We start from the raw sequence: 22,718 nt of genomic DNA, 5'->3' as shown, positions 1-22,718 counted from the left end.
GCCGGCCGAAACTGATTCATTCCGTTAGTTGGCTCGCCCGCCTGGTATAAAGACTATTATGCCCCCTCTAATCCCGAATACTTCCGGTGCCTGCTAAGTGGCAAAGCCAATAAACTTTTGGTTGTTTGATAATTTTAGGAAAGTTTTGGGGCCAATTCTGAATATTTTGTTTCTGTAAGCGAGTGGATGAGCTGACAAGAACAGAAAACACAGAGAAAGGAAAGAAGTAAACAGAGAGAGAGAGAGAAAGAGAGAGAGAGGGAGGGAGGGGCTATTGCAATGAAAGCTATGGCGACAGTTCATCTCTTTCCCTCTCACTATCACTCTCACTTTCTGTGTACTTCGAACTATCCTCTCCTTCCTTATCCTTATCTCTACAGGTGCGTGTTTACTATCTCTATATGTGTATATATACATATGCGTATCTATGTGTTTGTATAATTATGTTGTGGTGATGGCTATTCAGAAAGCGGGCTGGGGCGGCTAGGGTTAGTTCGGATGAGAGGAAATGCAGAGTAGTTGGGAAAATTGTGCTGTGTTCGTGCGCGCCTTTGGACCCCAATTTGGAAAACGGGCGTTTCTCCAGAAGGGATTTGATGAAGTTCTTCGGATTCTCTTCTTCACTTGCTATAATCTTTCCACCTTCAGGTAAACGGAAATTCGAATGAAAAACGAGGTGACGGCGGGGCTTTTGTAATTATCGGTTTTGGCCTTCCGAAATCCTTGGCCATTGATGACCTACAGGATTCTAAAAATGGCTGGCTGCAATAAGTGGCATTTAGAATATCTTTGATTTGGTTGGATTTTAGAGTCGAAAAATATCCCTTCTTGAAATTCCTTGAAAAATTGGTTTACTTAGGAATTGGCTTTATATACTAACCAACCATTTATTTATCCACATTAAGGCTTGTGATTGTTGTTGTTGCAACTATTTTTTTATCCACATTGTCCTAGCTACAGGAAAATATAACTGTTTAGTTGTGGAAAATGATTCCAGTTCTCTAGAAAATTACTCCACAAAAAAGGGGAAAGTAGAAAAGTTGTTCCAAAAAAAAAACAGAGATTTGGAAAACACAGTTTTTCAAAATTGAACTAAACTGGAAACTTCCTAAAATGAGTTTTCTATGTTTTCCTTAATAATTTGGAGATTTGGAAAATGCGGTTTTTTCAAAAATTTTCTACAAATCATCTCCACCTCTTTTCTTTAACACAAGTTACACCAAAAAATTAAAACATTTTTTTTAAATATATGTTTTTTCTAGATTGAAAATTAGTTTATGTATTTATAACATTCGAACGCATCTTCCAAATGTTCTATGGAAAATGAAAACTATAAATGTTATAGGAAATTGGAGATAGAAAACTGGAAATTATTTTCCACAACTAAGCAGCCCCAAAAGTTTCTTTCTTTTATTTTTACCTGAATTTTTCTAAATACTCTGTACCTATGATCCATTTAAGTTCATCTTCTAAAATTTACAATATTTATTGGCATCAATGTGTTATTGGTATTGAATTGTCAACCTTGCACCCATTTTTGAAGATTTTGAGAGGGGTAAGGTCAATTTGGAAAAACAACTTATTTGTGTTTCAATTAGGTTTCTCATGAACATTGCTATTACTTTTTGTGCAGGGCTTAGTTCGACTAAAGAAGTAGAAATGGCTTCGCTTATTGATGATATAAATGCATACTCTTACCTATACCCAACAGAGTTGCCATCTAAAAAGTTTGTCTTCAAATGGTAGGCATTTTAGACATTAAATAGAAAATGCATGTTATTCTCAAATGTATGTGGTCATTAAGTTAAGGAGCAAGCAATAGTTCATGCATAATTTTCAAGCAATTTGACAGTACAATGCATATGTATGGATTTTCGCCTTTGTTGAAAATTCCAATGCATATGTAAATCACCCATTTCAAAAAATTTAAGTTATTAAGAACTTGGCCTAATAATCTATTACCAAGCTATCCAATACACCTCCTTCTATGGGACCCTGTCTTGCATTGTGAAAGGAAATGGATTTGTATGGGACAGGATGCACCAATAAACCAGCACATGCAAAACAATGAAAATAAAAGGGGAACAAACATGTGTCCTGGAACATAAACTTAGCACTTTTGCAACTTCAACTTTGTTATGATTTCCAATTCCACACAACTTCTTATCAAGCCTTTTATCCCACTATGTGGGGTTGGCTACATGAATTCTGGCTCTCCAATCATTTCTATCTAAGGCATATCTTTTGTGAGGCCCTTATAACTAATATCTGATTCCCAATCCGACAGTCTTTAGAAATGGGTCCTATAACTGTATATCAACCTAGTCTTCTCCTAGCATTCTAAAGTTTGAATATTGAGATCACAATCCCCCAGAGTTAGCCTGGTGGTAAGGGGCAGAGTTCAAACCTCTCTGGGGGCTGGCCCACACATAGATTTTTGTGTGTTTACCTAATGCTTGTGGTTTGTGGGCTACTGCATGTGCCTGGTGAGTTTACCCAGTGCATGCAAAGGGTTGTGTTTGCAGGTTCTCATTGATAACAAAATAAAAAAAAGGAATGAATATTGAAGCTACAAGCTAATGTGTAACTATGGAAACTAATTTAGGTGGGTAAAAACAAATCACTTATCAGTCATTGGTGGTAGAATTTGCTTTGGACTATCATAATTTATGGGCTTTTGAGGGCTCAAAATATGTACCTTTGGAATGAAGAACAGATGCCTTAAATAGATGAATCTTTAAGTTGTTTTGTGATTTGCCTAGTTTCACAAACTCGAACTTTAGTATCAGGGCATGGGCACTGGATCTTCTTAAATTTTAACACTAGGGTAAAAGATATTGTCCCATAGTTGGGATATGGATACCTAGATACATTTTGAACTTCTAATGTAGATTGATGCTATTATCCAGAACTACAGTTAACCTTAAATGGAAATTAGAGGAAAAAGTGAATATCTCATTGATGCAACAGTCTTGAATTTTTTTCTATCAATTTTGAGTTTCTTTTTCCTCAAAAGATTTTAAAATTAGAGGATGTAAATATCTAATTGGGTAAGAGTCTATCCCGACCCCTTGGTAGACATGGGTGCACAAGGAGAAACAGAGGATTCCATACAAACATGATCATTAGAAATATTTAGGTTCTTGAGTTTTGAATTTCTCTGAAATTATCTTATGCGGACAATCAAGCAATCAAGTATCTCTGGACATTGTTTGTGTGAAATATTTGTAGAATAATACACTTATTGAGGAGAGAACTTCTCTTTGAACTTTAAAGAAATACACTAGTGAGGTGAAGTCAATGTTCTATAGTTGGACATGTTTGACCAGATGAATATGGGAACCTTCTGTATTGTTCAATATATTCTTGGATTTTGATGTTTAAAAGTTTTGGTGCTACAATTATCATTTTTCCAAGATGAGATATACTTAAAAATTTATCCTTCGCTAAACTTTCCGTATCATTTTCCTGATGTTATTTAAAAGACATACTCGACAACTCTTTGGCTCTCACCTGTATTAGAATATTTATTTATTAATTTAACATTAAAAAAGAAAGCCACCATCTTGAATGGAGCTATTATGAGAAGTAATATGTTAGGCCTCCAGTGCTGCGGACTTACCAAAGGCGCTACAAGAATCAAAGGGAGGATGGTGACACAGCTGGATGGCGTAACAACCAGCATGTGCGCCAAGGGTAGAATGGGAACTTGGCTGGTTTGTGTAACAAACCAGCATGTGCATAACCAAATACGGTTATGGAGGGGGGATAACAACCTATAAATAGGGATTAAAAGAGAGAGGAAGTGTGGAGAATATTGAGTAGAATTGCAGGAGAGATCTGGGCCTCTCAAATGCCCATTCTTGTTCTTTGTTTACATGTTTTTTCTTGTAATTTGGAGTTGAAATACCAGCAGTGACTATCCTAATTCATTGGAACCCTGTCTATAGTCTTGAATCTCATCATAATAGTGTTAAATTTAAGTTACTTTGGATTCACAAAAATTATGAATTCAACAAACATTTAAGTTGATGCCTACCTTATCCTAATGGCTCCACCAAAGGAATGGAATTTTATTTTGAAGACAATCTGAAAAGTGAAAAGCTGATAAACTGAAGCAGGTGTCAGAACAGTCCCACATTCTTCTTCTTATACTTAATTGTGGCACAATTAAGTTCACTTCTTCATTCCCATGCATCTTTTGCTTGTAGAACCTCACTGTTTTCATCTGTTTGTAGGGTGGAATCTAGAAAACCAGAGCGTTATTCATCAGCTGCACCACTCGCTCGTAAGTTAAAAACATGTTTTTCCCCAATTGGAACTGTGCTAAACTGTATTAACATAGCTACAATCAAACGTATTTTTCAAAAAGAGACTTATTATATATTGTTATCTACATGATACAGCTGATGCACGGCTACGAATTGTGTCTGAGCGTGTGGATATTATTGATAACCTTGTTATTTCTATCTCGGTAAAATTCAAATTATTTTAACCTTACCAAGTGTATGTGATTCTTCTTTTTAAGTTTTATTGATTTTCACTATTTTGTTCAGATAGGTCCCCCCAATGCACAGTTCTTGAAGTCTAAGGACAAGAGTACATGGAATGCTAAAGATGTTGCTGATTCTGTTTTATCTGACAAAGCTGCTTTGGTAAATTTTCTTCTTATCTCTTTTACAGTTTGTATCAAATCCTTTAAGTTTCACCAGTATTTTATAATTATAATAGTGTGTATGGTATATTTCTAACTTGGATGACGTTCTAACAAGTCTACATGTTAAAAAACATTTATAACTTATGGAGATTTTGAGCTGTTTTATAATTCACAACCATGTTTGCTTATTCTAAAATCCAATTTACCTCCCTTTTTTATGCTGACAACTGATATAGACACGGTCATTTGTGCGGATCACTTTGAACTTTCAACTAATGTGACTGTAGTGCAATCCATTTTGGGCCTATTTTTATTCCTTCTAAAAGTTAACCACTTAAATGTCAGTAATATTGCATCTTCTGTGTTGTGTTTTTGGCCAGCAATATTGCAGTTAACATGTTATTTGTTTGGCCAGAGAATCACCTCAAGTCAACGAATGGCTGAGAGTTCCATCCTTGATGCACATTCTTCTGTAGTGAGTTTTCAAAAGTTTGTTTTTCCATATGGTATCTAACGGCTAGCACTGCCTAAGAATAGTCACAATATAATGGCTCATATAATTAGGTTTTCATATTTAGTGTACTTGCTATTCCTACGTGCTCCATGTTGAGCTTTTTGTTTCTTCCTCAGATTGACGGAGAACCATACTGGTATTATGAATACCTCGTTCGCAAATCGCCTACCCAATCTGTGAGTTTTCCTTCGTTTAAGATCAGAGTTGGAATAATAGATGTATGCTGAAGTCACTTGGTCATGCTTGGTGTTGACTCTTGACTCAGGCTCAAGAATCAAATATATTCCGGCACTACATTTCTTCAACTGCTGAACGAGATGGTAACCCCCATTCCCCTGTTACTGTTCATTGATATACACGCATGCAGATGCCTAAATATATCTACCTATTACATAATTGACAAAATTGAAGTCTTTCGATACAACAACATAACAATCAACATTCACGTCTTAATCCCTCTAGGTGGGCAAAACTGAAGTCTTTAAATATTTAAGAGCAAATATAGTGTACTTGTAGTTCCTAAATGAATAAGGACCATGGTAAATGGTATTCTGATTTGAGAAGTGCATAATATTTGGTCTGGGTAGAGAAAGGACAAAAAACTACACGAAAATTTCTTTGGGTTTTAACTTGGATTTATGTTGTTAGTCACCATGGTTGATGTATTGCTGCTTGTTTGGTAACGATTTGCATTGATAAATTGAACCCAGAACAGAAAGAAAAAGAAAAAAGGAAAAAGGAAAATTATAATAGTAATGGTGTTTTGTTTGTCAGCCATTGTGCACAACAGAAGAACCTTGTTTATGTGAAAACGTGCTTAATTGCAGGTTACTTATACTCTTTGAGTGCTTCGACACTAGGCAAGCAGTGGAATCTGGTGAGACTAGCATTCTGTCATATATCTGTATTTATAGTTTTTTTTTTTTGGGGGGCTTAATAAAGGCATATAATTTTTTTAATATGCAGGATCTTATAAATGCACAAACCGCCCTAAATGAGATACTTCTTCTTACAAGCTTTAATAAACTACTAGTAGTTGTTCCACGTCAATATAATACTAACGGTTGAACCAGCACTACTTTAAAAGAACAGCTAGTTCAACCAAAAGCTTCTTTAATTAATGGTAAAGAAGGTTCTTGTTTAGTAATGATGCTACTTTATTATTATGTGATACAGATGGGGCCATTCTTGGAGAAAACTGCAGCCTCTTTTCGCCTTCTCCCACCCACAGAAAACTATGTTCCTCCATACAAGGACCCCTGGAGATTTTGGTGACCTGACGGATAAATATATATAGCTTGTGTTGTATTCAGAAATTTTGGGGCAGCCAATATGTAATAATTGCATTTTTGCTGATAGAAACTCGAGCATCCTTCCTTCCATTTGAAGGTCGCCATACAACAAACTGATAACTCCCACTTCTGGAACAAAATGAAGGTAGAACAAATTAAAGCTCAATTCATTTCTGAGCAAAGAATATTGATTGGCTGGCTTGACATTAATGTGTAGTAGTTACAATACATGCTCATTCATGTCGAGCAAAGTTAATGAGATATATACAATGCCCACTCCTACTACATTCCTCTACCAACCCCCCTCCCAAAAGATTTAGCCACACACAGAGAGAGAAAGAGAAAGAGATCATCATATCTTAGAAAGGGAACACCAGTTCATGGAATCTAAATCGGCTGCCTGGAAACCTAATCTTGGGATGTGGTAGAGTATTCAAAAAGCAAGCGTTTCGAAGGAGCGGATTGCAGAAGCACTCGCAAGCGGCTTGTAAGCTGGTAGATCAGGGTCCACTGCATTGCCATCTCCGAGTCCTTCATCTGCCGCACTACAGAGGCCTAAAAGAAACAGCACAAAATGATTCAAACAAGAAAACTAATTGCATAAATCAAAGCATACTACTACGGCTAGATAGATGACCACAATTCATCCCATCCTCATCAGTCATTGGCAGCCCTTCATCTTTACCATAAGAATGCTTAGCACTGTAACTGTGATTCACCTTTACCAATAAAAATATTCTGTGTTTTGAGGGCAAGTATTTTTTTTTTAAGAAATATCATAGAAAATTGTTTGGGGCTATGGCCACTATTTGCTTATCATCGGATTCCTATAGGTATGGTGTTATAACATCTATTATGGCTACCGGATTGGATCCTTGATGAACTTAGTGAAATACGACAGCTCACTTCCAGAGACATTAGTAAAATCATCAGCAGCCCAGACTGATGCTGCCATATTGGCGGCCAGGTTGATACGCCAACTATTTTTATGAACAAAAAAACCACAGAACAGAGAGGCTCTCCTGACAGAGTCCCCTAGTCAACTTCAGCATTTTGTCCAAGGCTTTTCTTAATCTACCTTCCACTGTAATCATCAGGAAGAACTTGCTCTTATTTTAAAGCATCAAGGACCTTTTATAAATTATCTTTTCCAAGAAGCTGCCGGGAACTACAAGATAGTGGATATTTCAGGAAACAAATTTTCCAAACGTATGAATGATGCAACAAGATTACCTGCAGGTGTTTTCCAAGCTGGACTTCAACTTCTGTGCCAAATGAAATGTTGCTTGCCAGAGATTTAAGAGGATCAACAGTGGGGTCCAGAGAAAGCAAGCTAGGGATCTGAGGTGCATAAACCAGCCTCCACCTGGCCTGTCCAAACTCTCCCTTTCCCTCGATTCTCGGCATTAAGGTCTCAAGTGTTGCAGTAGCAAGCTTCTTAAACGCAAGCTGCCCATCACCTTCTAGGATGGACTCTGCCAATTGACTCTCAAAGACTCTAGCAGCCTGTTGGAATCAGTAATTGACAAAGTTAAAACTGCATCAAGTTCATGTCCAGGACAGAGCAAAAAAAAAATCTATATACAGTGATAGGGGTGAAGAAATTATGACTTATTTTTATGAGAAAAAGGGGGGCATTAGGTTTATGTTACATTTACTCATTATTTTCCAGAATTCATCCCCTAGCCCCTAGAGATTGGTCCAAATAACACGAGTCCTGTTAACGCAAGTACATAAAAATTTAGTAATATGGAGAAGTGACTGCTATGAATTTGCTGCCAAAAATGCAGGAAACCTATGCAACGTTTAGGTATAGACAAAGTGCGTATTCACATGGATGGGCATGATTCCACCAGCCAGATTTATGCTTCTGTCCGTAGCATCCTAGTACGCAGAAAAGCAAGTGAAACTGATACGAGGTTAAAAATGGTTGCATTTACATGTAAAGCTCCATAATTATTTGTCCAACACAAAGAAAGATGGCATTTTTCTCCATAATTATGCGTCTCCATGACATAAATACATCAATTTATATGTCCACTCTTAACTGGTTGATCTTTTTGCTGTTATTTATATCTTCCTTTTTTAATTTGTCCTCTCGCCTACCTCGTGAAATCAATAAATGCATTGCTTCTCTGAAACACTTGGGCAATGCAGGTATATAGCTTAATTTATAACTGAATGCTTCATGGTAATTGATGAAATTAAGATTCTGACAACTATATGGGATCTTTACCTCAGTAGGCGAGAGGACATCCTGTTCCACAGAACGTGTTGATGTCACAACCAATTTGTCCTGCCAATTGCTAGCTCGACTTTGAATCCTAAATTGCCACTCTGATCCAACCAGAGCTAAGTCTAGCATTGGGTCTAAACCATAATCTGGTTCAAATTTTGCTACATTCAGATGCTCCCTCTTCAGCCTCACCTAAATTTAGGAAGATAAATGTTAGCATACAATAGCAGCATGTCATCCCAGCCAGGAGAGAGAGAGAGAGAGAGAGCATAATGGGCTTGCCTGAGTGGCAACAAGATTTATGTCACCGTTCTCGAATGTTAGAATGCCTTTAGGTTTTATCCACTTAGGATGAGCCATGCCATTTAACTCGAGCTCTCCACTAACAGCAAAATTGAGAATCAAAGGGTAAACAATTCTTAACTCTGGCCCAAGAACAAGCTTTAAGTCGGTAAGGCGGATATCTAGTTTCGGCTTGCTATTTTCTTGCCCCATTTCCTTTTCAACTACCCCCTGTTTACCTGTAAAAATTATCCATGATTTGGTAGGAAAACGATAAATATTTTTTCAAACAGATAACTCAGTACCTGACAATAATTATTCAACATAATACCTTTTCAACCATGAAAAATAGTATAAAATTCAGAACCACAATTTACACAGAGACAATTTCCTTAAACTAGTTACCTCATTTAGTGTAATGCATGGCACTTGCTCAAGCACTGGATAGATAAAATTTATTGAGGGCTTAAGTACTTAACCCAAGGTCAAGGCGAAAAGGATATAAAAATGGAAGTAAAGAAAAACTAGAAGCACTTCAAGGAAACAAGACTATTTGCTTGACCAGACAAACAAGCAGAAAATTTGAAATTGAACATCACACTAACACTTCTATCTCAAATGATAAGTAATAGGACAATTGACAAAAATATCTAGTGTGCAATTTAAACCACAAGTGTAGCTGAATAAAAATACTTGGACCTATCCTGTTACCAATAACCAAGTGTTAGTTTGTTCTACAACTATTTCCTTAAGGTTGTGTTTGGATGTGGTCATTTGACCCCATCAATTGGAATTTGAGATTTGAAATCCCAAATCCAATGTTTGGCTATCATTTTATAGAAGGGATTTGGACTTTAAAAAAGGGAGGATTTCAAATGACCCTACAAGAGGTGTCATTTGGACTAAAATATTTAATTACATATTAATTATAAAATATTTTATTCTCATTCATTAATAACAAATAGTTATACTTGTATATTTATCAAAATAGTTACACATATATATGTGCTTATGTATGTATTAATTTATGTGTGCCTGTATACGTATATATATATATATGAATATATATGTATATATTAGGCACATGTATCACATATATTATGTACTTATATTTACATATATATGTATATATAAATGTATTATATATATCATATATGCACTTAATGCAAATGTATTTACATGTATATACATATATAAATTAGAATGATTGAATTTGAGATTCTCATGTATTATAGTTATCCAAACATTTGAATCATTTCAAATTATATCATTTGAAATACCTTTATCCAAACACAGTCATTTCATCCTATCATTTGGAATTTGAAGTTCCAAATCCATTGTTCGGATACATTGTTGTTGGAAGCATTTGGATATGGGTCCAAATAAAGAGAAGAATTTGAAATGCAAGTAAATCCCTCTATCCAAACGCAACCTTAGATAAGTTGCCAAAACAAAAAAAGTCTAATATATTTATAGATAAGGAAAAGATGGACACAAAACAGACCTAAATCTGAGCTTCTAATTTATTTTTTCATGAACCTGTTTGCAATAACTTAAAAAAAATTTAAATTCTGAAATTTTTCAATCAATTTGGACAATTGATCAGGACTAGCTTCATCTCTGTATATTATGATTCTAAATTTTTTAGATCAATTTCCAGACAATTGCTCAGGATCTAGCTTCATTTTTGTATACTTTGACTCAACGGCAGTACTAAAAATACAACTGAAACAAGCTTTTAGATAGTTCCACATAGTATCAGAGCAAGCAAAAGTCTTGAGTTTAAATCTCACTGCCAATCCAATATTTAAATCGTTACATATGTTTAGACCAATTATGCAGTGAAGCCTAGCCACATGTGAGGAGGCTGTTGAGAACAAAAATAATAATATAAAAGATAAAATTAATCATTTACTAACATGAACTTTTAGATAAAATGGTGGTTAACAGTTCAACCAACATTATCTTCAAGCTGATAGAGAATATGAATAACCATTTATCTTGTTAGATACTTTATAAATATTGCTCCCTACTAACATTCATATACCGTACCAAGTCTATGTCTGTTCAGATGCGGAAGTATTAGAGTCTTCCTTATATTTATGGTTTCCCAATTATTAGTTCATAGGTAAAGTGATTAAGATTTAAAAACTCAAGAAAGAAATGGAAAATTAGATTTTCTAGATAAAGCGAAATATGGATATCAAAAATCCATCCAGACATTTTTCCAAAACAACCCATCTGTAATTATATGTCTTTGAACCACTAATTGAGGTCTTTTAGTAAATAAATATATAATAAGCCCTCCACGAGTTATATTTGTATATATAACCTACTCCTTCTGTAGGGTATTCTCTTGCTTCCCTACTTCAATATCCTTCCATAAAAATCATTAATTCAAATCTTCCTGCCAGACGATAAATTTGATGTTATCAATAGAGTGAATTTAAGAAAAAAGTCAAAAGGGCATCCCCTTTAAGAAAAAGAGCAGTTTTTGAGTAAGAAATTACTAAACTAATCACTTATCTCACGTACAATTCCTCCATAAAGAGGAACACTTCCAAGAGTTTTTGGCTAAATTTTTATAGTTCCAACCAGAAACCCCAATTCAGATTCATGAAATGGTAACAGATTTTGAATTTTAATGGAGTAACAGGCAACTCATGATGAGATCTAAGTTCCCATCCCACAGTAAACTAACCTGGAGGTTGATAGAATGCGGCTCTGAAATCAGCGGGCTTAAAACTGAAAAACCTTGAAACATATTTTGATGCAACCACCTTATCATGGCCATCATTTGAAAGCCTTGATTGATTTGATGCCATCTTATTAGAAGGAGCAGCTCCACTGCCCTTATCATGTGGTAAATATGCCTCTCCATGGCTTAGTTTAATCTCCCCAGAAATGTTTGGTTGCAATATAGAACCTGATATTTGTAAATGAGTGTCAACCTGACCACTAAGATTTTGGTAAAATATGTCAGTTCTTCATTGATAAAGCAAAGGGGGGGGGAGGTGAGAAAGAAATAGCAGATAAAAGATAGAGAACAATTCAAACAGCATTAACAAAAAATCAAAAACCCAAATGTTCAATATAAAGCAAACAAAGGCATCTTGGATGGCACGTATTGCATCATTTCACCCACTAATCAAGAAAAGAGACTGCCAAGAACCAAACGAAATAGCCGGTGTAAAATCCTGTTAGAGAAGATACCTTAGGACATTTTTTGCCCGTACTTCAAAGAACTCACACTTTAAGTTGATTTTATCACCAAGAGATGCTTCACTTGTTCTGAGGGGCAGGTTTCCTTTCACTGACAGCTTCCCTTTTCTGCTTACCCTGCTCTCTAATGCAACAATGCACAGCCTATTTGAATTTACATTAACTGTACCACCTAAATTTGAGAGAGGTTTCCGGAGCACTGGTGAAGATACAGTTGCCCTGTGAAAATATGCAGATCCATCAAGCACCGGTTGTTCAACTGTCCCTCTGACCTATTTATTAATGACAAATTTACTTGCATGAATAAATGTTATTCCAAACAAAATCACTGGAAGATCTAAGTTTGAACTTCTTTTATTCTAACGGAGTGCTATATCAAAATACACCCATTAAATAACATTTACCTGAAGCATAACGTCAGCACTTCCATGAAGCCAGTTGGCATAGGGAGATAAAGCTGTTAACAACATCATCCCCCCATCTTTAATGTCAGCATCAACCCTCACTTCCCCTACATCCAGAATGTTCCAGTTTAAACCTTTGAGACCTTCTGCCAATTGTGTATCCCAACCTTCCTCATTTCTATCTCTGGAGGCTTTCTTGTCTGTGACTTCGTCTGCGGACCCTCGACTCCTTTCCTTGGACCAACCAGGGCTCCAAGTTGCCTCACTTTTCTCCCTTTCCATCTTTTCTTCCTCTGACATGTTATTTTGGACCAACGTAACTGGAACACTGCCTTGAATGTGGACATGACCACTCTGGATGACAGGTTCAAAATTTGCATTGAATAGAAAACGGCTGGTTGAGGTTAGGGAAGCAACAATTTCAGCTCGTCCAAGATCAATGCCACCAATAGCACCATCCAAGAGCCTTACTTGCACATCACATTCTGGTTTAGCAAGATTTCCACGGAGATCCCCTTCCATATGTAATATACCTCTAATTGGAGCTAAAAGTTGCCGCAAAGAATGCACAGCCTCAGTGGCTGAAGATTCAATAACCTGAACCAGAGTAGGGACTAAACTAATAGGAAAATTAAGAACGGCAAAATGTAAATTAGTTTTTGGGCCTAACAAGGTTCCATCTGCATGGATTGTGGCATTATCCTTTTGAATAAACATTTTCTCAAGGCGCAAACCATCATCATTGCTATATGCACCAACAGCTAGAAGACGCTGAGTTTTGTAGGTTCCCCATTCCCATTCCTCCCCATGAAAGTCGAATTCTGCCTACAAAAGTATATAAAAGTTAAATGGCTGAAATATCCAAGGGCAGAGAGGTGCACAGTTATTTCATAGTGCCAAAAAAGGGTCAAATATCATATACAATTATGGTAATATGCTCCATGCAGACGCCAGGCACTGATTGACAAGCAGCAGTTGAACTCATTAGACTACGACATGAAAGAACTATGAAGGTGGCTGGCATTAAGGTAAACCACCCTATGCCCGTGCAGAATGTATAGTATCTTAATGTCTGTTTTACTGTTTCTCCCTGTTGGTTTAACTTGTAAGAGAATTATACAAGAAGCAAAATTATTACCTCTAAATGCTAGATTCTTAAGTTGGACTAGCAAAAGAAGATAGAGGGAAGCTGAAGTTGGAGGATAAGAAAGGAGCCAGGAGACGGAAAAAAAAAAAAAACCCTCACGAATGTGAATATGAATAATATCAGGAAATAAGTAAACTCATAACCCCCTCCATATGAGCCTGCAAAATTAATGGTCAACTCCCTCAACTTTTGAATTTTATAGAACATGGCTAAAATTCAAAACTCTACTAGTCAGACAACATTTTGTGCACTTCCAATGAAGTCCAAATCATATCACTCTATCAAGAAACTTAAGAGAGACATACCATTGTGTCTCCATTGCCTCCACCACTTGCATCCAGATTGCCATTCCAACGGCCTTTAAGCTCAGATAAACCTGGAAGACTCAACTCTTCAAGGACTACTTCATTAGGTGCAGTAGAATGCCCCTGAATTTCCTGAAAAGTCACACAATAACCTTAATTTTACAAGAAAAGTTAGCAACTTGAAATGAAGTAGATTTTTCTCCAGCGTGTCCTATCCCTGACAGATTTTACAAAGAGAAAAAGAAATGAAAAGATTCAAATTCCTCTAGCCTCTAGTATCTGAATTGTGAATGTTAAAAGTACATATTGTAGAGAAGTACCGAAAGCAGGTTCTGAAGGCTTTCACCATACAGTCCCACTGACTGCAAACTTTGTATAAAAAGGTCCTGCAAGTATTGGAGACAAACATGAGACACAAATCTATGACAAGAAAGACTATTATTGATATAAAAACTCTCATCAGATTTTACCTAACATTTTAAGTAAAAAAATCACAATTTAAACTGTTGCAACTACAACTGAACCAGCATTGCAAAAGGGCCACCTTCAATGCTGGTTCTATTATTAGAAGTGAAACTGTAGAAATCATATATACAGCTTTATTCACAGTGAGGCCACCATTAGTCTTAAAAACTGTTTATTATTGACCCTCATTGCTTGAGCTTTTATCATTCCAACAAAGAAAGATCCATGTATAGAAAACTAATTGTTCTTGTTGAGAATCCCACATCGCCTCCACAAGGGAGACCTGCGCTATATATAAAGAGGAGGATCCCTCCACCTGTTAAGCTAACTTTTCAGGTTGCAGTTCTATCTCTAACTTCTCACATGGTATCAGAGCTAACTCTTGGCTGTCATGGTCATGGACCAGTACCCTACCCGATCACCTGGACATGCATCAGTTACTGGAGAAGTTTCGGTGTGGGGGGGAGTGTTGAGAATCCCACATCGCCTCCACAAGGGAGACCTGGGCTATATATAAGGATGAGGATCCCTCCACTTGTTAAGCTAACTTTTCAGGTTGGAGTTCTACCTCTAACTTCTCACACTTCTACTTACTACACAAATAACAAATTGTCAACTTATGCTACAAGCCAAAATGTGTCAATGGAATGATTTTCCAACCATATAAAAGCATTAAGTAACTGATGCAGCAACTTATATGTGACATCCATCTACAATATGAATCAGATTGCATAGATAATTCTTTCCATCTTCCTGGAAGGAGTGGGGGTAGAGATGAGTCCTGGGCAGAGGATACTAGCTTCTATTTCAGATTGTGATGTTGTATTGTGACAGGATGATGGGTTACCAGCTGCTTAAGATTGATATGTGCACGTACACACACACACACACACACATATAATATTCAATTGTTGAAGAAATAAAAATTGTAAACTAAATTACTGCATGCTTAACGTTGATATGTATGCGCATTTATGTTCACAAATTTAAATAAATACATATTACCAACTAAAGTAAATAATAGGTCCATCATGTTAAAGTTGTAAATGACCTTGGATCTAGATAGAACAGCAGGATCTGTACTTCTAAGAAGTCTTGCAAGAGGAAGCATCTCAGCAATCTCAGCTCGAGGAACTATGAGTCTCATTCTCCATCTACCCATTGAAGATATCACACTACCAAGGTGCCCAGCCATTGCTCTTTCAAATAAGCTCCCTCTTTCCTTAAGAGCAGAGTTTCGGTCTCGGGTGCCAGGCAACACATATTCACCTTGTAGTTCGTACTGGCTGCTGCATTGCTCCAAAACAGCTTTTTCAACAGTGATCTAGACAAAGCATACAAACAGTGAATAAAATGAAGTACATCATTTGCATAAATAGTGGATTGAGAAAACAATTTTTCCCCGTGAGTAAATAAATTTCAGTTGAAGGGTGCAAAAGGGGGCCCCTTGTATCAAAGTATAGATAAAGGTAAAAGGCAAAAAAATTTCCATTTTCAGTAATAAAACCTTAAATGCACTTATAGCCCCCAAAAAAAAAAAAAATCCCTTAAATGCAATATGGCGAGGGTCAGATCTGACATGAATTTAGTTCAACCCTATCCTGCCTCTAATGGGAAGAACTATTCCTGTTGCCCATGATGGGTTTGAACACCTCATCCTAGGACCTATATGAGTGAACACCTTCGTCCATTCTTCTCTCCCGTCTAAATTAAGCAAAATTGAATTGAGGGGGTTGGAACAATTTAAAGTCATATAGAACTCAAAAATTAAATGACAATGTTAAAAACTGAACTCAGAACTATACAATACGAGAAAATTGGCATGATGGATATTACTACAGTGTAGGTATTTTCAAATATTTAATTATACATTCTGGACAGGTCCTAGATAGCTGACCTAAATGAGCAAGACCCTTCTAAGATAAGTCGTAAGTGGTAAAAACATTTGTCATGTACCTACTTAATTAGCTGTATTCGGGAATAAGGGAGGTAGTGTAGGCTGAGATGCCTAGCGCCTTAACACATGCTTTGTGTGAGTGTGCCTTGGCGGTTATTGTTTTTGGCGGGAAGAGCTCCCACATGACTTGGGGAAAATCAGTATAAATATAGACTGATCCCACCCCGTGGAGGACATGAGAAGATTTAATTCAATTCTGGAATTCTCTCTCTCTCTCTCAATTCTTTCCCCTGTTCTCTCGAATTCTACACAGAATTCTTGAGAATTCTTGTCAGATCTCTAAGATGACAACATTTTGACCATAATGATCTGATAAAACTTATATGGTGACCCCCTTCTACAAGAAAACAGGAGTGGTGTAAAATCTTTTCAAACATAATGCTCCAATACCAACCATGCAAAGACCTTTACCTACTGTGAGGGATCGCTACAGTTTATTACATATTTTAGCATTGTTTCCAGCCATTATAAGAAGTGGAGCTGCTATGGTTAGGACCTAGTCTTAATCTTTTTTTTTTTATGTCCATTCTCTAATACCACTGTAGGAAATTGTATCCTGAGTGTCTAACCGATCAAATGAAGCAACCATATTCTACACAACCTAAGGCTTTTTAATCACCTCAAGTGCCCACAACACCTGCTAAGGGACTGGAGGGCAGCTCCTCTGCTTAGGTAGTTAGCACATAAGCAATTCCATCACAATGTCCAAGTTTTGGACTCTAACTTGTGTCTCTTTTTACTTAATTTGGTGGTTTCCATTTCCTTATTTGCTCAATGCAACATGTTCTTTTTTAGTTTGTTTCAGTTCCATTTTAGCCCTTAGGGAGGCTGTATGCTGTTCACCAACATAGCAGCACCATCACCACAGCTGCAGCTGCTGGCTGCTTGCTGCAAACTCGGTTTTCCTCAATAGGTGGTTACGACTTTCGGCAGTACTTCTTAGTCGTAGTACTTTGGCTGAGCACATCTCACACAGGCTAACAAGCTGCAGGCAGAATGTGAGGCATGCGCTATTTATGAGAGTTCATCCACTTACCTTGTGCTCTGGTTTTTCCCACCCTTAGGACCTTTCTTAGCCTTGGAATAGGCCTCATTTATTTTGGCCTTAGCTTGACCAAATCTTACTTAGCCACAGCAACGGCAACTCTCCTTAGCAGGTTTCCTCTCTCTTTCACTTTTCCTCTCCTTTCTCCTCCCCTTCAGCTCTTAGAAAACCCTTTTTAACTTAGAGAAAAAATGGCTCTCAATTTGGTTAATGCAGGTAAATAAATAGACTCAAAAAGTGGAGAACTAATTGGCAGCACTGTGTTGATACAGCAACCCTTATCTGCTGTTTCAGTCTTTCAGCTGCTGAAGGTGTTTAAGCCACACCTCTTCTCAGCAACTGTCTGCACCTCAATGGGAGAAGATGGCTTTCTTTAGCACTATAAACAGCTCAGTTCCTGTCATAATCTGGTTCAATTTTGGAGGGAACTTCCAGCCAGCAGACAGCTGCTGCTGTCCTGTCTGGTTTCCCATGGACTTTTTACTGTTTAAAGTTGGCTGTTCACTGCAGCACCGTACAGTCAACTGAAGCATCGGCCGTTTGCATTCTGCTTTTGACAGCAAACCGCCAGCCAAGGTTGGTTTGGCTGTAGCCCACTGGAAATGACAGCCAAGCCTTTAGCTGAGGTTTGCTTTGGCTGCAGCTTCAACTTTAGGCCCCTTTTTTTGTGATTTTGAGCCTATTTCTTGTATAAAACCAACGCACTTCCAATCTTTTTACATACTAAACATAATCTAACATCCTTACACACTTTAGCAAGGCATTTAAACACACAACTACATATCACCTTGATACATGTACAAAATTTAAGCACCAACATTCGCTACAGTAACACTTCAAGCTTGTACAACAGCTTCAACAACTACGCTTGGCCTCCTTCACAGATCTTCTTCTGTGTATATATATATATATATATGTAGGGAGAGAGAGAGAGAGATTTGTACAAGAAAATAACATTTTGGGAGTGAGCTATATAGGTCTAGACCAACTGGCATGCTAGAAAATGACATGAATAGCATTTAAACACCTTAACATGCAACAAACTGCATTAGATTGCAAGCTAACATGCTTTCCTAAGAAATTCCATCTAGCACATGCATGGCCATTTTTAACATATACAAAATAGGTGCAATCTAATCTTTCATGTCAAAAATAATGCAAGTAAAGCAATGCTCATACCCCATATTCTAAAATAGGTTGAAGAAGATTAACCTAGCCTCTCTTCTTTTATCTTGGCCGGTCGAGAATTCCTCAATTTCTCACTTTTGGTATGCCCCTCCACTCCCAACTCTCTATTTTTCTTTTCTTCCCACACTCTCTCTGTTTCTTATCTCAGCTGAGTGTAAATGCTTTCAATTTAAAGCTCAAAGCTTCTTTTATAGTTCTAAAAATTCTTCCACTCCAACCATCAGGAAAAAGGCCACCATTTAAGCCATAACCCTCACTTTTTGAGGTGTTAAACATTGGCTACAAGTATCTTTAAAACAGTCATTTCCTGCTTAAAATTCCCAGGCGCAGTATAAGTTTGCCACCCAATTGAGAATTAATCTCTTTGCTTTCCAAATTTAAGTGGCCACCGATTTGTACAAGTTTGAATTTTTTAATATTATTCAACCACTTTGATTCACTTTTTGGTCCTTAATGCTCCTAAGATCACAGGGAGTCTTAGGGTCACCAAGTAATTGACTCTTGCACCTTGCTTAACCATCCTCAACGGATCAAAATTCTCACTGTAAATTTTTCAGTGTTCCTTCACGTCATCACATTGGAACCTACGGCATTCATTTTGTTCAACCGTTTTCCTACTTGAACACACCCTTAGGTTCATTATAAAAACTTTTTCATAGCCCATATGTTGCATGGTTGAACTCATCACCCCTCATGCTTGGGCCATGTACAAAATACCTTAAGTAAACAACCCACTCCTCCTGCTATTGCAATTATCTGTCCACATAGTCACTTAATTACTCTTTAATTAAGTGACTAATCACACTCACATTCCCAAAATTCCTGAATGAATGCCCAAACTTCAAGTGATATTCCAATTTCCAATTTACTTAATTTCCAACATTCTCTTAAAACTTGAGGTGTTACAAACCCTCCACTGGAATTTTTCACTTTCACAGGGGAAGGCAATGGGTTCACGGGTTGATAGCAAAATGGTAGCAAATCACTCTTAATGATCAAGGTGTTGGATCATGACACGTGTATTGGATCTCTCCCTCCCCCCTCCATCCCTCCCCCTCTCAAAATCTAAATTTGATGCTATGGAAAGAAATAGGATTATAAAACGAAAATAAAATTACTTACATATTCTCATGGGTAACTTGTAGACAAATATCTGTCCATTTTCTACTTAAATAAGAATAAAGAAATACGTTTCTCTTCATAGCATAAAGGTTGAAATAATTGCAAGAGAAGTTCTTTTACCACAAAAACTGGAAAATACCTTAAATACTAACTTTAATTTTTTAAAAACTCAGAATTATCCTTTCCAGATTCTAAATTTGTAGCAGCAGCATCAAACAGCTCCTAATTAAATATTTCAAAAGATAACCAAACCAAGGCAGCCATGGCAAAAGGCCAGCTTAAGAATAGAAATTCTGGTTTGAGGTACTCACTACATCCCCGCTCCATCTAGCAGCCACATCTAAAGCTTCACCTAACACACCACTAAATTTTGGACGCAGAACAGATAAAACTCCATGGCCCCTTCTTTTCTGGAAATTGAGCTGAATTTCAGCCTGAAAAAATAGAAAATTGAGACCAAAGTGTCATATTTTAAAGTGGCATCAACAACATAATAAAATACAACAGCAAATCATCAAAGGGGCATTCACTGAAATGACTTTGCAAATATCATAATTGAAAGGAGCAAACATGAACAGCCAGTAATTATGTCAAAAAAAATTGTACAAATAGAAGAAGGAAAAAGAATATGAATGGAAGTGAAAAAGACCTTTACACAAGCTAATGAATTTCCGGGAAAGCTAAATTGATTGAAAGTGTATGCAGAAAGTAAAGCAGCGAGTTGGGTGGGTATGGGTGAGAATATTTATCCTTTTTTTGCAGCAGCACCAAAGATGGGAATTATATTTGAACTAATAAGGGCACCCTGGGGCAGAAGTGTCTGTATCTTCATTTGAAAACAGCCACTCAGATAAAAATCTTTTATGAAGCACTGATTACCAGATAACTGAAAGCACACCTTCCAAGCCCAGTGTTATTAAAGGCCCACCTCGGGCGCCTGAGATGCTTCCAGGCGGGCGAAACCAACAAGGCACGCCTAGGCCCAAGGCGCCTTGGGCTTAGGCGCGCCTGGACCTTTTTAACTACTTTTTAAGCTTTTTATGTTATTGTTTATTACTTTATTTATTTTTTTACTGTTTAGGGTTTATATTTATTGCTTCAACTATAAATTTGACAATGAATAAAAAGGCTACTACTTCAAATGCTTCAATTGAATTTGAACTTGATGAAGATGTAGAGGGAGATGATGTGGAAGAAGAGGATATTAGAGATGATGTTTCTAATGATGAAAATATTGAAATGTTTGATCTTGATGATGAAGATGATTTTTAGATTATTTAAAATGCATAATTAGTTAATCTTAATTAAGATTTAAGACCTATAAATTGCTTAAGATTTAATTTAAGTTGACTTAAAGACTTAAATTGCATCTTTTGGCATTTTTTATTGTTCTTTTCATTAATATATGTTGAATTTTTTAATTTTCTTGATAACATGCTTGTAAATATGTTATTAGAAGTTATGATCTATTTTATATCTTATTCCTCAACTAGGATATATATTTTTTCATTTTTTTTTAGTTAGTATGCACCCAATTCCATCAAGCCCACACCTCACCTTGCGCTTTGCGCCTTAGACTCTATCCATGCCATGCAATATCATGTAAGGTTAAAAGTTGGCAACGGATGCCAATCCTCCAAACTACAAACTATTTCATCACCCTCCATAAAATCACCATGTCAGGAATAAGGGCAAAATGCAATTCACGGGAAAAAAATTTAATCTTAAAATGTCGAATTCCAACTTAATAGAACATGATGCACTAAATTGTCTTCATATATTTTCTTTTTCCCCTTTGGTCTAATTTTTGCTTTTTCCCTTGAAATCATTATGCATGAGAAGGGACACCGGATGAAGAAGGGCTAAAGCAACCTTTCATCCCACACGCACACACAAAAGTCAAGCAGACCAATATGTCAGCTTACTCTCTGCAATGTTCCTCGAAGAGAAGCCAGCTCCAATTCATCAAGTGGCAAATGGCGTACCTATACGATGCATTTTAAGGTTAAAAACTTATAATTTGAGGGCATCCAACAGAAAAAGCTCAGAAGAAAAATGAATGAGCGAGTTTTCTAGTAACTCAATTGACAAGAGTAAGAATGTAAAACCTCTAAGTTAGCTGAATGTAATGGGCGGTAACAAATGTTAGCCCTCAGGTGCCCCTTTTGAAGAGAAAAAGATAGTACTTTTCGAGTTAAGTTCTCTTCAGCACTAGGCTGTAATGCTCCTCCAACCTCCACAGCAAGACATTCATCTGGCCGACCCGTGGCATCCAACTGCACCAACAATTCAGAAGTTCAGATCAATCTATGCATAAGGAAAATCACTGCATAAGCATCAAAAAAGGAGGTGCACTGCCAGTTTATGTAACTGCTCCATTAAAAAGTTAGATTTACAACAAATATGTTATACAGAGTCCAAAATCACTTTCACTAGACACCACAACTCACATGCATGGTCAGTGACAAAGTCATCATATGACAGTCCCATTTCATAATGCATGTCACAATACCATGATCACCATGCCTACTGCTTTGGAGATATGCTGACTCACAGCCACAGCAGCTGGTGCAGACACTATTGCACCTTAAGGACATAATTATACCAAAAGTGCTTCAAAACCTAATTGTAGCCATTACCTTTGCATCCCATTTCAGCTTTCCTGGAGATTGGAAACTCATGTTTACGAAGAACAACAATCTTAACTTTTAGAGAGGACTTAACCTCAAGTTGGCATTTAAAATCCATCAAGAAGTGCAAAAGCCAGACTTAGACCGTATTTTGTTCCAATCGCTCGTTATCTTTTCCGATCTTTTTCTATCAATTTGTTTACTGATACATCAGATTTAAGTTTGTTATTCTACAGGTTTCATGAATTATAG

At 36.9% G+C, this 22,718-nt stretch overlaps 2 protein-coding genes across 10 annotated transcripts in view; one reads left to right on the top strand and one right to left on the bottom strand.

The window, feature by feature from the left end:
- Positions 1-194: 194 nt before the first annotated feature.
- On the top strand, positions 195-6,629 carry LOC127798825 (psbP domain-containing protein 5, chloroplastic). Of its 4 annotated transcripts, XM_052332816.1 has the most exons (11): positions 202-380; positions 467-648; positions 1,634-1,742; positions 4,239-4,288; positions 4,407-4,474; positions 4,557-4,655; positions 5,073-5,132; positions 5,288-5,347; positions 5,437-5,491; positions 5,999-6,048; positions 6,348-6,629. In XM_052332816.1, exons 1-11 carry the CDS (start codon positions 280-282, stop codon positions 6,444-6,446), a joined length of 933 nt encoding a protein of 310 aa, XP_052188776.1. In that variant the 5' UTR covers positions 202-279; the 3' UTR covers positions 6,447-6,629. The 4 variants fall into 4 exon arrangements, with proteins under 4 accessions (XP_052190167.1, XP_052190947.1, XP_052189544.1 ...); XM_052334207.1 differs by lacking the exons at positions 5,073-5,132; positions 6,348-6,629 and adding an exon at positions 6,138-6,334 and having other exon boundaries at positions 195-380; XM_052333584.1 differs by lacking the exon at positions 5,999-6,048 and having other exon boundaries at positions 199-380.
- LOC127794994 (protein TIC236, chloroplastic) overlaps positions 6,610-22,718 on the bottom strand; it is a 35,480-nt gene continuing 19,371 nt past the window's right edge. For 4 of the 6 annotated variants that reach the window (XM_052326779.1, XM_052329096.1, XM_052328308.1 and 1 more), the window contains exons 12-24: positions 21,945-22,112; positions 21,762-21,821; positions 20,148-20,270; positions 15,576-15,848; positions 14,380-14,445; positions 14,060-14,191; positions 12,608-13,432; positions 12,195-12,475; positions 11,683-11,939; positions 8,982-9,220; positions 8,700-8,891; positions 7,697-7,969; positions 6,610-7,018 (exon numbers count right to left, since the gene is read on the bottom strand). In XM_052326779.1, the coding sequence (XP_052182739.1) occupies positions 6,872-7,018; positions 7,697-7,969; positions 8,700-8,891; positions 8,982-9,220; positions 11,683-11,939; positions 12,195-12,475; positions 12,608-13,432; positions 14,060-14,191; positions 14,380-14,445; positions 15,576-15,848; positions 20,148-20,270; positions 21,762-21,821; positions 21,945-22,112 (3,036 nt within the window). In that variant the 3' untranslated portion in view covers positions 6,610-6,871. Of the gene's footprint in view, positions 7,019-7,696; positions 7,970-8,699; positions 8,892-8,981; positions 9,221-11,682; positions 11,940-12,194; positions 12,476-12,607; positions 13,433-14,059; positions 14,192-14,379; positions 14,446-15,575; positions 15,849-20,147; positions 20,271-21,761; positions 21,822-21,944; positions 22,113-22,718 lie in introns of those variants that run through there. The other 2 variants (XM_052329792.1, XM_052330569.1) reach the window with 2 other exon arrangements.

Source organism: Diospyros lotus, chromosome 1 (genome assembly GCF_014633365.1).
Source record: "Diospyros lotus cultivar Yz01 chromosome 1, ASM1463336v1, whole genome shotgun sequence".
In the NCBI taxonomy this organism is placed as follows: Eukaryota; Viridiplantae; Streptophyta; class Magnoliopsida; order Ericales; family Ebenaceae; genus Diospyros; species Diospyros lotus.
This window is presented reverse-complemented; position numbering and strand designations above follow the sequence as displayed.